General features: G+C 47.8%; 3 protein-coding genes across 4 annotated transcripts; 1 reads left to right on the forward strand and 2 right to left on the reverse strand.

The window, feature by feature from the left end:
* Nucleotides 1–546: 546 nt before the first annotated feature.
* r3hcc1l (R3H domain and coiled-coil containing 1-like) lies at nucleotides 547–5057 on the reverse strand. Of its 2 annotated transcripts, none has more exons than XM_086142584.1 (7): nucleotides 4939–4985; nucleotides 4145–4613; nucleotides 3136–3335; nucleotides 2267–2337; nucleotides 2066–2161; nucleotides 1852–1992; nucleotides 547–1414 (listed from the first exon to the last, which is right to left on the reverse strand). In XM_086142584.1, exons 2-7 carry the CDS (start codon nucleotides 4580–4582, stop codon nucleotides 1362–1364), a joined length of 999 nt encoding a protein of 332 aa, XP_085998710.1. In that variant the 5' UTR covers nucleotides 4583–4613; nucleotides 4939–4985; the 3' UTR covers nucleotides 547–1361. The 2 variants fall into 2 exon arrangements, with proteins under 2 accessions (XP_085998710.1, XP_085998708.1); XM_086142582.1 differs by having other exon boundaries at nucleotides 548–1414; nucleotides 4933–5057.
* Nucleotides 5058–5316: 259 nt separating this feature from the next.
* crtac1a (cartilage acidic protein 1a) lies at nucleotides 5317–9664 on the forward strand. Its single transcript, XM_086142726.1, has 14 exons — nucleotides 5317–5442; nucleotides 6119–6330; nucleotides 6446–6642; nucleotides 6727–6863; nucleotides 6957–7113; nucleotides 7696–7830; nucleotides 7923–8059; nucleotides 8135–8271; nucleotides 8352–8434; nucleotides 8578–8678; nucleotides 8781–8949; nucleotides 9062–9207; nucleotides 9282–9321; nucleotides 9411–9664. The coding sequence occupies exons 2-14, from the start codon at nucleotides 6128–6130 to the stop codon at nucleotides 9416–9418; spliced, it is 1650 nt and encodes a 549-aa protein (XP_085998852.1). The 5' UTR covers nucleotides 5317–5442; nucleotides 6119–6127; the 3' UTR covers nucleotides 9419–9664.
* Nucleotides 9665–11662: 1998 nt separating this feature from the next.
* Nucleotides 11663–15517, reverse strand: golga7ba (golgin A7 family, member Ba). Its single transcript, XM_086142482.1, has 5 exons — nucleotides 15291–15517; nucleotides 14325–14450; nucleotides 13563–13715; nucleotides 13380–13481; nucleotides 11663–13265 (listed from the first exon to the last, which is right to left on the reverse strand). The coding sequence occupies exons 1-5, from the start codon at nucleotides 15300–15302 to the stop codon at nucleotides 13182–13184; spliced, it is 477 nt and encodes a 158-aa protein (XP_085998608.1). The 5' UTR covers nucleotides 15303–15517; the 3' UTR covers nucleotides 11663–13181.
* Nucleotides 15518–16018: the final 501 nt, after the last annotated feature.

Consider the following 16018-nt stretch of genomic DNA (forward strand, 5'->3'; position numbering starts at 1 on the left):
TAATTCGACGGAAAAACCATGAAACGGCGGACGCCGATTAACCCACGGCGGCACACGTGGCACCGGGCGCCCCGGTGGCCCTGCAGGACCCATGCGAACCGCCGGAGGAGGAGGAGGAGGAGGAAGAGGAGGGTGGGGGTCAGGTTTACGACAAACCGCCGAACGCTTGGCTCTCCACGCCTTTCGGCGAATCATCCCCGCGCGCGTTTTTTCCTAAATGCGGGTTCGGAGGCTGTGAGTCGGCCGAAAGTCGTCCCCCCGGGCTGAGACGGCACATTTGCAGCGGGGGGGCTTAATTAGTGGAACTGACTGACGGAGAGACGGCGTGCCGTGTGGCTTGTGGCGGCGGGGGCCTCGGTAGCCGCCGCCTCCCGCCGACTGATACCCAGTAATGAGAAGTGACGGGGATTAGCGAAAGCGCGGTTAAAGGCGAACCTTCAATTTCACGAGCCGAAAAAGAGACGAAACTCCCGAATCTTCACTTTCCAGGGAACGAGGGGCCGGAGCGGGGCCGCGGTTTGTTGAAAATACAAGGGGGGCGAGAGGGGGCGGACAATCGGTGAGCTTCCAATGGTTTATTCAGCCACAGATTTAAAATAATCCAACGTTCACGTGATACATTTAAAAATTCAAAATAAAAAGTTCCCTTCCGGAGAGACTTTACAAGGTGATGAACCCCCCCGTGTGATGAACGGTGATTATTCTATCGTGAAAACAGGAATATTCACCTAAAATACAGTTCAAGTAAAAATAGCCTCACGGGAATCCAATCAAGAGTTTCCTCGCCGCAGTTTAACGGGGACGGGGACGGGGGGGAGGGGCGCTTTACCGCATTTCAACTGAAATCATTCATTCGTCGTCCGCGCCGCGCTAAAGCTGGAGTCGACCCCGGCAGACGGCGGCGCGAGAGACGGCGTTTAATCGTCTGTCGATCACAGACGTGGAGCCACTCGCCCTCTCAAAGGGACAATTTAAAAGTCTTCGGCCGCGCTTATGACTGTTTTTTTTGGACCGTGGGAGAGCCTGGAGAGAACCCAGGACGCAGAGATCTTCTCGTCGAGGGGCACGTTCTGCACGTCCGTGACATAACGGATCACGGCGGGTCATCCTGACGGTTTACGTTTAGCTTCAGTCTTTAAAAATACAGGTACGCGGGACAAAAAGGTGGAACCCTGGCTCAGCAGAGAGCTGCAGGCCTCGGCGGCGGGCCGGGGTGTGTGGAGGGGATCCGCTCGGGCAGATGGAGGTAACGGTCAGGGAGCGGCGGCGGGTCACATGGGTTGGAAATCTCACTTCATGGTGGGGGGTTAAAAATGAAAAACGTGAGGAGGGGGAGGCGGCGGAGGGACTCCCGTCCCGGGTCAGTTGCCCTCCCAAGCGTCGTCCCTCTGCTTGGCCGCCAGACGTTTTTGTTCTGGAAGACAAGAGCGACAGAGAACGCCGATCAGCAGAGGGCCGTCGGTAAACGCTCCTCTAAATGCGAACCGGGCGAGAACGCCCGTCTGTGGCCAAACGTGGCGCCCAGAGCAGGAACACAATGTCCCGGACGCGGATGCGCTCCGACGCGGACATTTCAGGGCAGCGCGGTGCGCCTTTACTCGGAACAAAGGAACGTTTTCCCTTTTCTGAACTGGAGGCTCTCGCTTCCTGACAGCCACTTGTGGTTTTTTCACCATATATACTTAGGGAAACGTCTGCTGCTCTTATTTTAGGTCCCGCTGAGGTCTTCCTGCGCGGCTGCCGGGGGACCGGCGTCCTTTAAAAAGTGTGGAAACAGCGCCCACTTGTGGCGAGAGCGGGAACAGCAACCTCTTTTTTTATGAGAAATGAGAAATATTTTTGGAGATGTACCTCGGGCCTCCTGCAGCTGCTTCTTCTCCGCCTCCCGCTGCTCCTTCGTCAGGGTGCTCTTCACCCCGAGGGCGCCGATCACGAGCTTACGGGCCAGCGCCGCGCTGGTCTGCGGCCTCTCCTTCGCGGGCAGGAGGTCCTCTGGGGACGGAAGGAAGCCGCCATGAAGATATGGCACGTGCGCGCATAAAACCGGGTGTGAAACAGCCGGTACCTGAGCAGCTACGGGCTTTGGCCTTGGTGGCGGAGGAAGATTTGGAGAGAGGACGCAGCTTCATCAGGGGGTGTTTGCTGCTCAGAGCCTCACGCGCTGACAGGGAAGAACACAAAAATGAATACATTTCTCTTCTAGCCCAAATGACTTGTGTGAATGCATATGTGTGTGTGTGTGTGTGTGTGTGGCTGTTGGACCCACCTGCGATGGGGCTGGAGAAAAGACCAAGGGCGTGTTTTTCATCAATCCACTTGATGTCGAAGCCTCTCTGCCTGACGACGAAAAAAACATTACATTCAATTTCATCCAAACGTGTAGGAATAAGGAATAATCATTTTTAATTTGTTTTTTTTTTACCTGCATTGCAATTAAGGATCTTTCTTGCAAATTCACACGCTTTTTTTCATTAATTGGAAAATCAATTAAGGGTATTTTTGTTAATTGGGACATTTGGGAAATGTAATTGACAATTAAAAAAAAAAAAAATTGTACCGTAATTTCTGGAAAGTAAGCGGCCACTTTTTTCGCATGTTGCGGCTTAAACAATGATGCGACTGATTTATGGATTTTTTTTTGAGCTTCATGCCACCAAAGCATTTAGCCTCGTCCTATCGGACCGATTAAATTACAGTGAAATTCTGAGGCCGTTCAATTCTGACAACGAAGAAGACGACTTTAACGGTTTTAGTGCGCGGGAGGAAGACCAAGAAAGAGATCAGCTGGAGTAGGACAAAGCCAGGATAGAAAATGCATGGATGAATTTTCTTTGCATCATTTATGATTAATCTTTTACATCAGCCGCATTACAGGCGCTGTCTGGAACAAGTATGTATTTCCAGTACGTGTTTGTGGATGTTACCGGTTTGTGTTTAATTGAAAGTAAAAAAAAAATGTTTCTGTGTAAATATCTCATATTACAACATGGACACCTGCGGCCTTTAAATGTACACATATATTTATTTAGTTTTCTTTTAGCCGGTGCGGCTTATATTCAGGTGGGCTCACCTGACGGCAATTTTATAAACTTATAAATTCTGAGGTGAGTAGAAGTGCACTGAATTCGTACTTACTGGTAGGACTGAAATAGCCGGAGGAGATCCTCTGTCCTGAACTCCACAGGAAAATCGTAGATCTCTACAATATGGGAGAGTTCCTCCTCGTCCTCGTCCTCGTCCTCGTCATTTTCGTCGTCCTCGTCTCGGTCCATGTTGTAGTAATCAAACCTGGGGTCCTGGATGGACTCCTTCTTCCTGCCGTCCTTCAGAGACAGCTGCGAAGGCGGGGAGGAGGCGCCAGGGCACGACAGGAGGGCGGAGAACGGAAATGAGAAAGCGAAGAAGAGGAGGAGGTGGAGGACGACGAAGGTCAAAACGTCAGAGTTGAGGCTCTACCTTCAGGTGTCATGGAGGCTACAACATGAGTGTCAATGGGGGGAGCGAGGAGTCCAGCTCAGGCTTTACTAGGACTGGACAATATGGAAAAACTTAAATAACACAAAGAAGACCTTTTTTTTTACCCTGATATGGATGAGGATAACAACCGGTGTGGAAAAATCACGAGTCTGTCGCTCATCGGTACTTTACCATTCAACTTTCTGATAAATGCTGGCCAAAAAGGAAATAACTAAATAGAAGAAAATAAAAAATACTTCCCTCAGCATCAGTGTTTGAAAATACTGTGATTTGTGAATGATTATTTCTTGACTACGACGGTATGCCCATGATTTAAAAAACAATCAAGGAGTTTTTCGTGCATGAAAAATGTATCTTCTTCTTCTCTTTCGGCTTTTCCCTTCAGGGGGTCGCCAAAGCCAATCAACCATCTCCATCCAACCCTTTTCTCTATATTCTCATACATAAAATAACAGAATCCTGCCCGTATTGTGAACTTTCTCAGCTTCAAGGTGAGTCTAATGTGAATTGTGACTGACTGGATTGCAATATTGTGTACTACATGGAGCCGCAATGCAGACAGCCGCCCCTAAACACCAGCGTACCTTCAGCAGGCCAGGTGATCCTTGCATAAAACCAGACAGGATTAGATTTCGGTCAAACATACAAACATACAGGTGTCTCTCACCTCCTTCAGCAGCTGCTGACTCAGACAATCCCCATCGTCGTTGAACAGAGTGTCCCAGCTTTCGTCCGATTCTTTTTCTTCCTGGGGGGCTTCGGCTTCAAGCCTGGAGTCCACCTCCACCTCCACCTCCGCCTCTTGGACCGGCCCGATCTCCCCGTTCACCTCCGCCTCCTTCGCACCTGACCCGGCTGCACCCGCATCCCCGGCGGGGGCCGTCTCCTGTCCCGCACCGGCCTTATCCTTGCGGTTCCTGGCGTTCTTCCGCGCCTTGTCCGTGTAGCGAGGCCGGGGTCTCGGTTTGGCGTCTCCCTGGGGTTGGGATTTGTCTTTGGCGCCTTGGAGTCGTTTCTTTGGCACGTAGAGAGCCTGGCTGGGCTTCTTGGACTGGGGAGGATGAGGAGGCGCAGGGGAAGCGCTGTCCTCCTTCGGCTGCTCCATCTCCGTTCGTCAAAATACGATGTGAACACAGCTAGCACAACGGAGGGGGAGGAAATGGCAGGAGTTACAAAAAAATGAAAAGAAAATAAGTCTGGCTTCCGTCCTCGTGAAATGCGAAATTAATAAATGAAGTTAAGAAAAGAACAACATTCAAATTTAAATCGCCGTATTCATTCGCAGTTAGCTAACCAATTTAGCCAGCTAGCCTTCCAATGGTTAAGCGTGAAATGATTCAATGTTCATTCAAAGGTGAAACTGAGTAATGCATTACATTAAAATGCTTTCTTATTCGGTTGCCATCCCTCCATTAAATCTTAAATATGTAAAGTAATTGTAATATTGCTGCGTACCCGTACTGGATTTGTTTAGCAACGGATTCTCGTCGCAGGGTGATGACGTAACCACCAATGGTGATCGCAAAGGATTCTGGGAGATGTAGTTTTCTTTCGCTGTCTCGTAACAGTTACTCGTCAGCATTTCTATCTCGTATGTTTTTTCAAGTTTAAATTGTTTTTTTTTTTTTTGATTAGCTATCCGAACCGGCTAAAGGGGATTTAAATGTCCCTTAGTAGTGTTATACCAATGGTTTTAGCTGAATTAAGAAAGCAGCGCCTATACTACTTATATCACGTTCACGCCCTCAGAAGCAATGAGCTCCCATTGGACGATACACAGATCATTCAAATCGGCAGTCGCTGATTGGCCAATATCCCGAGCGTTACACAAGCTGTTTCGTAAATTCCAACAGCAGCAGTTGTGTAAGATTCTTGCAGGATGATATGATAAATACTCTGTGTTCTCTCCCGGTCCCGTACACTGAAAATCCACACGTCCAAACTGCTATCCGATCTCGCTGTTAGGTAAGAGACACTTTTCCTGGAGGATCCAACTGTGCATGGGACTTCCGCCTCTGCAGATATGCAGTGTTTTTCAGACCTGCATGCATGTTTTGTTATTTTATTATTAGCATACTTAAAGGTGGTAACGTACTTGCGTTCTTTCAAAAATGAGATGCAGCAAAAAGGCGTGTCCGTACACATACTGCACTGATCGGATATTAATAATTAGGTGGATGTTTTATTATTAAGATATCAGGTGTATTATGTAAAACTTTTAACTTGTTATGAGTGAGAAATTAATTCAAAAGTGTGGCATTATGTAGTTAGCAAGCAAACAAGCTGATTTTCTTGTCAGAATCCCTTGGTAGTCCATTGTTTTCTGCATGCCGAGATCCTCAAAGTATTCATATATTATTGTTTTTTCTTAAAACCATACATCTGGGAAGCCCCATTGCGACAAGTGGCTCACTTCAGAGATTGACTTTCTTTCATTGAGCCTCAGAGACCACAAACATGATTCATTTAAAATACTTTAACAGTAGAAAGTTAAATGGGATTGTCCAAATTATGGTTAAATGTGTAGATCAACGGTGTTGCCGTCTCAATACACAGTGAGTCAAGGTGGATCCCAAGTGAACATTCTGCAACAGACAATAAAGTTTACTTTATGTGTTCCTGTTCCTCCTTCTGATGCCAGCTGCCAGCCATGTTCCTTCCCGGCCTGCCGCTGCTGCTCCTCCTGTTTGGAGTCTGGCATCATTCCATCGCCCAGAGCACCGACTCCATGCTTCGCGTCGTGACGGAGTCGATGCTTCCCCCTGATCAGCTGCACAATCCCACGCAGCTCAACTACGGGATGGCAGTCACAGACGTGGACGGTGATGGTAATCTGGATGTGGTGGTGGCAGGGTGAGACACGAATTAAAGGAAATAAAAAAGGTGGATTTAAGCAACTTGTGTACGATATGGTGTCCTTGACCGGACTCTCCTTTCTTTCCCGCCCCGGCGCCGCCTACCCTTTTAGGTACAACGGCCCCAACTTGGTGCTGAAGTACAACCAAAGCCAAGAGCGTCTGGTCAACATCGCCGTGGATGACAGCAGCTCGCCGTACTTTGCCCTGAGGGACGTGGCAGGGAACGCTATCGGGGTCACCGCCTGCGACGTGGATGGAGACGGACGCGAGGAGATCTATTTCCTCAACACAAACAACGCCTACTCAGGTAAACGATGTATTCCTGCCGAATATCAACCGAGGCTGCCAAAGGCAATCCACTTGTTCTCTTCATAGTGGCTTTTTGTTGCAGGACGTGCGACTTATACCGACAAGCTCTTCAAATTTCGTAACGGGCGCTTCGAGGACCTGCTCGGTGATGAGCTTAATGTGCGTCGCGGCGTCGCTAACCGGATGGCAGGGCGCTCGGTGGCCTGCGTGGACAGAAAGGTCGGCCCCTCCACTCTGAACCTCGACCTTTAGCTCGCCGTGGCCCGTTTCCCGATCCCGCCCTGATCCATCCTGGAAACTATCTGCCTGCAGGGAAACGGCCGCTACTCCATCTACGTGGCAAACTACGCCAGCGGCAACGTCGGCCCCCACGCCCTCCTAGAGATGGATGAGGCCGCCAGCGACCCCAGCAGAGGCGTCATCGCTTTGTCTGACGTAGCTGCCGAGGCCGGAGTCAACAAATTCACAGGTGAGGCTCGGGATATCTAAATATACAGCAAACGGTGAAATCTACAGGTGCAATTCTCACAATGGCCTCTAGAGGGCGCAGTGAGTCCCCAATGCAGTTTTTCCCAACCTCTATATTTTACATAAGAAAAATCACATGGCACACCACCAAATAAATATGTCAAAAATGTTTTCAATGAAATAGAAGGAAACTGTTGTCTTGGGCTATTTCTTTAAGCATTTCTTTTATGATGATTTTGCTGGCAGGCAGTTTTAATGTCTGCCAGGGTGCGCGGCTGTTTGGATTTAGTGATGAGTTCAGCAAGTTTGTTGCTGGCTTTCACAGCTTTCTCACTCGTCTTGGTGTTTTTTTTCAACAAGCTGCCTATTTCTCAGTCTGACAAACAAAATAGTCGGTGTTCTTATCTTGAAGTGAACAGTGTTTGGTTTGTTCTGCCTGTCACTGCACGCTGCTCATTTAGATAGACGTACGAAGATACATTATTTGCATTGAAAAAATAATTTTTGGACCAATCAGGCGAGAGAGGGCATTTTTCCACAGCACATCTGCTGATCTCACACTAATGGATGCGTTGTTGCTCAGGTGGCCGTGGCGTCGTGGTCGGGCCGATCCTCAACCAGGCGCGGTCGGATATTTTCTGCGACAACGAGCACGGCGCCAATTTCCTGTTTAAGAACAACGGCGACGGGACTTTTGCCGACATGGCCAATCAAGCAGGTGAGGGCAGAGAAGCGAGGACCGAGAGGAATCCCGTCCCTTTGAGACGTCGGGGTATTATTTCCTCTTGGACTCTGTCCTCCCCCCTGCAGGAGTGGCCGACCAGCACCAGCACGGGAGAGGAGTCGCGCTCGCCGATTTCAACGGTGATGGAAAGACGGACATCGTTTACGGCAACTGGAACGGCCCGCACAGGCTTTACCTGCAGGGTGACGACTCCAAATTCAGGGTAAGACAGAAGCACGAGTAGGCTAGAGGTGAAGGGCGCCCGGATCTTCATCCAGGTGTGTGTTCGCCTCCGCAGAACATTGCGACAGGGTGTTTTGCATCCCCTTCCCCGATCCGCACGGTAATGGTGGCTGACTTGGACAACGACAGGGAGCTGGAGGTCTTTTTCAACAACATCGCCTACAGGGGCGTCGCCCCCAACAAGCTGTTCAGGTGGGAATTCACGAATCACAGGCGAAACACAAGCGCCATCTGTCGCGTTGATGACGGGAACCGTTGGTGTTTGGACGCAGGGTAGCGAGGAGAGCCGATGCCGACCCCGTAATCCAGGAGCTTAAGGTTGGCGACGCCGCCGAGCCGCAAGGACGGGGAACAGGTCAGCTTAACAAGAAAAAAATTCTAATCTCACAGCAGAAGCTGGATCATCATCAGTTTTTTCAGCTCAAAGTGCTGTTCTTCCGCCGGCTGGGTTCGATAATGAGGTCAGCACACTGAAAGCTGGGAGTGTGTTCTAAACAGGTGGCGTCGTGACCGACCTGGACGGGGACGGACAGTTGGAGCTGCTGCTGGCTCACGGAGAGAGCGCCAAGCAGCCCATCTCCGTCTTCAAGGTCACACAGGTGAGCGCATGTGTGAGTGTGTGTGTATCGGCACATATGTTGTGTGTGTGTGTGTAGTTGGCGCCCTGACCTTTTAACAACCTCCCCTGTCACGGCTTCCAGGGTTCATCCAATCACTGGCTACGAGTCGTCCCTCGCACCCGGTTCGGCTCTTTCGCCAGAGGCGCCAAGGTCACGGTCTACACCAATCAGAACGGAGCTCAGACTCGCATCATCGACGGGGGTTCGGGTTACCTGTGTGAGATGGAGCCTGTCGCCCACTTCGGCCTCGGTAACCAACACCATCAAAGCTAAACTTGCACAATAGCCTCCTTAGCATGACGGTAGGTTAGCATGCACTGCTGTCCATGGACTCAGAAGAATGGATTTTTCTGCCCTTCCAGGGGACGACCGGGCCTCAGTCCTGGAGGTCGTCTGGCCCGACGCCGTCGCCCTCACTCGCCCGCTGCAACCCGGCGAGATGAACTCTGTGGTGGAGGTCGCCTATCCCCAGAGTGGGGAAATGTTAGCGCTAGCGAGCGACACCCAAGTACGTTTCATTTTTTTTCTCTCAAGCCCGTCATTCATACTTTCAATCCCTAACTCTTATTTTTTATTTTTTAGTGCGGTCAAGGCTTTATTGTCAAGAACGGCCGCTGTGCAGGTAAGTCAGTCTTCTTGAATTTTCCTTAATCATATTAATATTTCATTTTGATTTTATTTTCTATTGATTTCCATTTTATTTTTCCACAGGAATTTGAGGCTATTGGCTAATGCAGATGAAAAAGGGGAAAAAAACACATAAATCTCAATCAACTGGTCCAGTTGTTTTATTATATGCTTGATTTTACCTGTTGAGATGGGGCTCTTACTATTGTCTTTACTCCGTGAGTAGGTTTAAGTATCGCGTTTGCTGTTGTTTTGTTTACTTTCATTGACAGCAGCCATGTTTCACTTGCTTTGTGTTTTTTTTTTTTTTTACATCAATAAACATTTCCAGATCAATGTCCTGGGTGAGTCGGACGTCCATTTCACACTTCAGGAGTCAAAGATAGGTTCTGAAGATCTTAACAATCACCTTTATAACAGAACTTGATATATAATCAATGTGTTATAATAACACAAGCGCGAAACCAGATGACAATAAACAGCTGGAACGCTGTATTAAATACACCCCCTCACATTTTTTACAAACAAATTCCATTTTCAGGAGTTACGTTGTGCATTAAGAACCAAGTGATATTGCAGATCACCCTGTTTCGGTCATCAATCGATTAAAGGGCCTCATATAGAGACATTCAACCACTCACTCATTTATTTGCATGTCTGGGCAATTTGGGGTCTCCAATTAACCCACAGCGGGAGGAAACAAGAACATTTTATGATATAATAAAGCTTGAATGAATGATTGATTTGTACTTTATAGGACACAGACACACACACATACATAAATAACATATACATACATCTATATATATACTGTGAAGCATTATTTCCTCATAAGAGCGGGTGTAAATAATAAAAACATAATAAACTAGGCGTGTTTTACATCAGCTGTTTTTGTCCGCAATTTAAATGTAGTCTTTAGTTTCATAGGATATTTTGAGACTTAGTATGTCTGTTGCTTGGAGATGTTGGAAGTTGGGTTTGGGGGGGCCAGTACCTCTAAGTGTCTAACATTACTGCTGGCAGCTGCAAACACCATGCAGGATGGCAAGTGTGTGTGTGTTTGTTAAGAGTGTCTGGAAGAAAGTTGTTGGCCTGCTAGAACGTGTGTGAGAAACCTGATGCAGGTCAGGGTGGGACAGCGCATAGGGAAGACCAACTCCTCCTTCGACTCCTGGTCTTCCATCCCTCACTTTCACAAGTTCTCGCTTGTATGTTCGCCTCTTACTAGTGACAAATACAGGTATAAAACAAACAACATAAATAAACAAACAAAACACCAGGATAAACAGTAACTACATCGGCAGATACAAAGACAAAATGACTAAGAATGATGTCAGTTTATTATCTGGACTTTGTTTCCCCTCATTTAAAAATTTCCCAAAATATCCTAGACACTAAGAAACCAAATTTCCTTTAGTTTGCTTGGCCAGGTGAGGTAATGCAATCAAACCCCTTGTATTATGTCAATTCATGACTTTTGCTTTCACTTTTAGTGTGTGTGCGTGTGTGTGTGTGTGTGTGTGGGGGGGGGGGGTGATCACCTGTGTGCCTGGGGCCTCTCGTCCAATCAGCTCCCTGCCTGCTCTCACATGACCAGCACCCTTGACCTCAACCTGCTTGCGTTACTTAAGTACTGCAAATTTCTGGTCATATTTATATTAGTTTCTCATCAGACGTCACATTTCTTTTTTTTCCTTTAGTCACTCGTTTCAATGTTTACTAAATTTTAACCTTTAAAATCTTATAATGGGATATTTGTTCTCTAACAAACAATTTTTCTTGCACTTCTACTCTACTATAACACCGCCATCCGGTCCACACAGCAGACCCTCCAACCGTCCGCTCCACTTCTGGCACGTTGTACAAGACGGCTCTACCGACGTGCGCTTGCACACTCCTCTCTCTCGCACGCCTGAGAGGGTTCTGATGTCAGAGGACGACTAAGATGACAACGTATGCAGTCAACAGTACGGACCTACCTCAAGTCATTTCTACCAGATTTTTATGAACTAACTTATATCATTTTATGTAAGAAGACAATTTCATCTGAAGCAGATTTTTTTTTTAATGTTATGTGTATTTAATTAAAATATTATACTAAAATGTCAAAAATTTCAAGCTCTTATTTAGTTTTTTTAAATAAACTTCTTGCAAACAACATTAAGTTACTGAAGAAAATGGTGCACAAAAAAGCGCTTTTTTTGGTCCATTATTAGTTAAGAATAATTCAAAGTTCTATCACCAGAGGAGCCCAACTTTTAATCACACATAGTCACCTGATTGCCAGGAGGTGCACGTTGTACTGTTGTTAAAGCACCGGAATGAAGAGCGAATGATTCTCTTTAGCTGTGATGAAACAGTATTTATTAGACGGCAGTCAGACACTTGAACGCCACATGTATCAAACAAACAACACTACCAAAGTATGTCGTCGCACATAGACATCAACACAAAAGACACGTAAATTTGTGAGCCTGTTATTTTTTGGCAATTGTTGTTCTTTGGAAGTTTGTTGAGAAATGGTTTGGTCACAAAACACAACAGGTTGGATTGAGGAAGACTTTTTCACCCGTCCTTTTTTTTCCCCACCCCCCTAATGGCCGCTGCGCGACATGCTCAGCATATTTTGCATAATCAAAATTTAGGAAGCTTCAGTGTCACTCAGTGTGACTGAGGGTGGACTCAGATCTGAGCGTCAGTGTGTGTGCGTGTGTGTGAGTTTAATCCAGTCAAAACAGGAAGATCTGCTACATTAAATAGACGTCCAAACATTCATTTGCTACCAGACAGCATGATTTACAGTAAAGGTAATGGATCTCTGTCTCCCTGCCCGAGTGCTTCTACATTCTTCTCATGTCCTCCAGAACCTGGAAACGTTTAAGCTAGAAATTCAAGACTGAAAAGTGGTTCACCTGGCTGGTGATGATGAGGAGAAGCAGGTTGCTGCAGACCCAGAGGGGAGGAAGGGCAGCCATTTCATTACCCCAGTTTCAGGGACAGTGCCTGTCTGCCACAGTGCGGCAGTTCTGGGGTCAGAAGTTTTACTGCTTTGTGGAAAAGAAATGCTGCAGAAACATCATCTTGAGTTATTTCAACCCAAAATGATTTTCATCCAAAGCTTCACGGGTAGTTGGATGATCAGAACTTAATTTCAAGAGCTGAGTTTTATTGTCCAGAACCGGGACAAGTCAGAATAGCAGCACAGCACAATGGTGCAGCGGGAAGCACTCTCACCTGGACAAGGTCCCTGGTTTGGAGCTTGCATGCTGTCCCTGTGCCTGCCTGGGTTCCTCCTGTGTGGGGCCTCCATGCTCTCCTGCCTGCATCCTCTCAGAGACGTCCGTCCCCGGTCCACAAACACTCTGAAATGTCCACTGTTGCAGATGGTTGACTGTCTCTAAATGTGGCAATGTGACTGACAGGCAATTATTAAGTAACAGCTGTCGTCATGTCCCGAAATGGTCTCCGGGTCTGCAGCAACATCATAAATATCTGATGAGTGTAGCTAAGGGCGGCTCGGTGCAGGTGTTCTGGTTGAGGTAGGAGGCCCGTGATCTTCGCTCCTGCATCAATATGTCCACATCGACACACGCATTCTTATCACACAAAATGGACGGACGGATCGGTAAGACGCAGCGTCACGAGCGGGATGTTCTTGTTCACAGAGACATTACTTCCTGAAAGCGTTTGAGGTGAAGGCCTGAAGAAGCTAAAAGCTGGTGAAGGCTCTGTGTGAGCGCAGCTGGGGGTGGGGGCGTCGGGACGAGGGCAGGATCACTTGCTCTCCCCCGTTGGAAGTCGTGGGTGAGTGATCAGGCGGACTTTTTTTTTTTTTTTTCCCTAAAGGACGTACGGTCATCGGGCTGTGCTGCTGGATACGGAGCTGCTGCCCGAGCTGGAGCCGCTGGAGCCCCGGTCCTCGTAGATGGAAATCTCAATCTGGCGAAAGAAGTTAGGGAGCTTTGCCCTTCGTCACGTGACACGATTTATCAGAAAAACAAGACTGGCACGCGATGGTCTGCAGCTTGCCTGCGGAATTCGGGTGAAGGATACGACACGCATGCCCCTCTCGATGGGATCTGTGATGAGCAGACCTCTGGGAGCGTAGATCTTCTCGTTCTGCTCCTGAATGTACTTGCCTATCTTTTTCAGCACCTGACACGAAAATGTAGCGAGCGTGAGGAGCGAGTATTTTGGCGTTTCAAACGGGCTCAGGCGGTTGACGACCAGTCTGACCTTCTCGTAGCGCGTCTCCATGCAGAGGAAGATCAGATACGCCGTGGCACATGCCAGGCATCCCTCCAGGTAGGACTGGCCTCCGATCTTTTCCGCCTCCGCGTAGTAGTTGTTCAGCGTTTTCACCGTATCCTCAAATAGCGTCCGCTCGATCTGCACACACACACACACACCGGACAGAACCGTTTCAAAGCAGGTACCACTGAATGATTCCTGCAGTTGGATTGAAAAAATGCAGCATTTCTCTAGAATTGAACGCATTTAGAGGGGAGAGAGATGCGTCACGCTGATAAAAAATGAATAATACATTTCCCCGCTTTATCTCTGTCCCTTCAAGTCTTCAATCTGTGACAGATTAAAAGATCGTTTTTAATGAGACTCCCTCAGTAAAATCCTGGGACTTCCTGCAAAAAGGGTTCAGGGTGTTTGATGCGTCATTCTGAGGTTAGAGGTGGAAAGCAATTAAAGACATTCGGGTTTAACGGGAGCCAATGTCGGCTCCGGCTGTCATTGGGACGAGAGGCCCGGGTCAGCTGTCAATCATATCAATATCCAACCGTTCTGACACTCGTCCACAAACATTTAAGAGGCTTCAATGAACCCGCTGACTTCGGCTGAGGGAGGAAGATTGGAGAACCCAGGCAGGAGACCCGTCTCTGAAATAAGGTTTGGTTGGGTCAACGGATTCAAACCGAGACCGTGCCGACTGCCGCAAAGGAAACAAACGGTGAACGTCAAACATCCATTATACTGGATCCTCACCCTGCTCTCCAGCTCGGAGGGGAACTTGGTCTGGAACCTGCAGGTGGTCCCCTCGCTGTAGTCCCTCTGGATGAAGACCTTGTTGGCGAGGGAGGCGCTGTGCCTCAGCTCCTGCAGGTTGTGGAACTGAGGAGGAGCGAGAGAGGAGCACAGAGATGACGTTCAGCTGGTTTGGAGGTGTAGGATGACGGAGGGCCAGGGGTTGTGATCGATCATTCCCAGCTTAGCTGTCTGCTGGAGCCCAGCCCGGCTATCTGGCTCTCTGCTGCAAATCTCGGGGGAAGAAATAAAAACTAGAAGGTGGCCCGCTTCTGGCACCGGCTCACAGTGGACCCGTCAGGTGGGGATTTTTCCACAACTCCAAAAGAATCAAATGATCAAATGCCCCCCTCCATTCCCCTACAACCGGAAGTTGAATGATCCACTGTCACCGGTTGTAAAATGAATGAAATCTCATGAGAGGATCACGGGAAGGGAGTGGAGGGAGGCGAGAGCGGCGTGGCTTCTGTCCATGGTGCTGAACGATGTGGCTTTTTTTCATCCAGTTTTCGTGTGTGTGTGTGTGTGTGTGTGTGTGTGTGTGTGTGTGTGTTTGCACGCTGACACAATAGGCTGTCGCCGGATTAACGAACGTTTTAACAGACACAAACGGATCAGCCTGAACGTCGAAAAAAGGGCAAAAAACACATAATTTAAATTAAAAAAAAAACAAAACATAAATCCAGGTAGAGAGAAAATCAAAAATCAGCTCTAGCTAAACTGAACACGGCCGTGTGTGCACGGCACATCCCCCACCGCGTGCGGTCCCTGAACGCAACGCGAGCTGTCCCTGAATGCCCCATGGATGTGTATACATTTTAAAAAGCACCGAAAAAAATCAATGTAAGCTAAAAAAAAAAACAACAAACATCTAAGTAATGTTTCATCATCTCCGTTGGTGTTTAGAGATGATAATTCGGGTCCTACCTCTGTCGCCATGTTGCCATCCGGGGCCGGGGACGCTCTGCGTGCGCGCAAATCGCTTTAGCGGGACACGGACGAAGGGGGAGGAGTTGGAGGAAGAAGCGACGGGTGGGGCCGTAAACGGACTTGTTGTCAGCCCTTAAACGGGACCCGGCGGTCACATTTACCGTGAAAGGACGTCAAAAAACGCGACAAGCCGGCGGCTGACGACGGCTAACGCCTTAGCACAGTTGCTAGCTAGGTCGGCGGCGCGCGAGCCAGCTCTCGCGCGGGTCAGGGCAGAGGTTCCCGGATCAAGGGGGTCAGACTTGTAAATAAAATAAAACAAAATAAAATAAAACACAATAAAATAAAATATGAAGCCGTTATTGAGACAATATATAAAATCAATACAAAATATTAAAGTATTTCGATTAAAAAAATATAGGACAACATTTTGAGCTGGATATTTTATTTGTACTGTTTTTATCTGTCGTTGTTCAAGAAGTGCATTTTTTTTTATTTCCCTTTTTGAAAAAAAAAAATTGTGTGAGAAAAAACAAGTTTGGTAAATTATTTCTTAAATTACTATTCACTAGTGCTGTGGTTATCCACCTCTCTTGTGAATGATAGAGAAATGGGTGATTTGGGACTTCCAAGTCCAGATGTTGGACCGATCGAAAGCTTTTAGAGAAAATATTGAAAAAAAGCCTGAATATGTAACTTGTTGCAGTCACAGAAGGTATTGACCT

The sequence above is a fragment of the Fistularia commersonii genome, chromosome 35 (assembly GCF_037954325.1).
Source record: "Fistularia commersonii isolate RoL2024-O1a breed Wild chromosome 35, RoL_Fcom_v1.0, whole genome shotgun sequence".
NCBI lineage: Eukaryota > Metazoa > Chordata > Actinopteri > Syngnathiformes > Fistulariidae > Fistularia > Fistularia commersonii.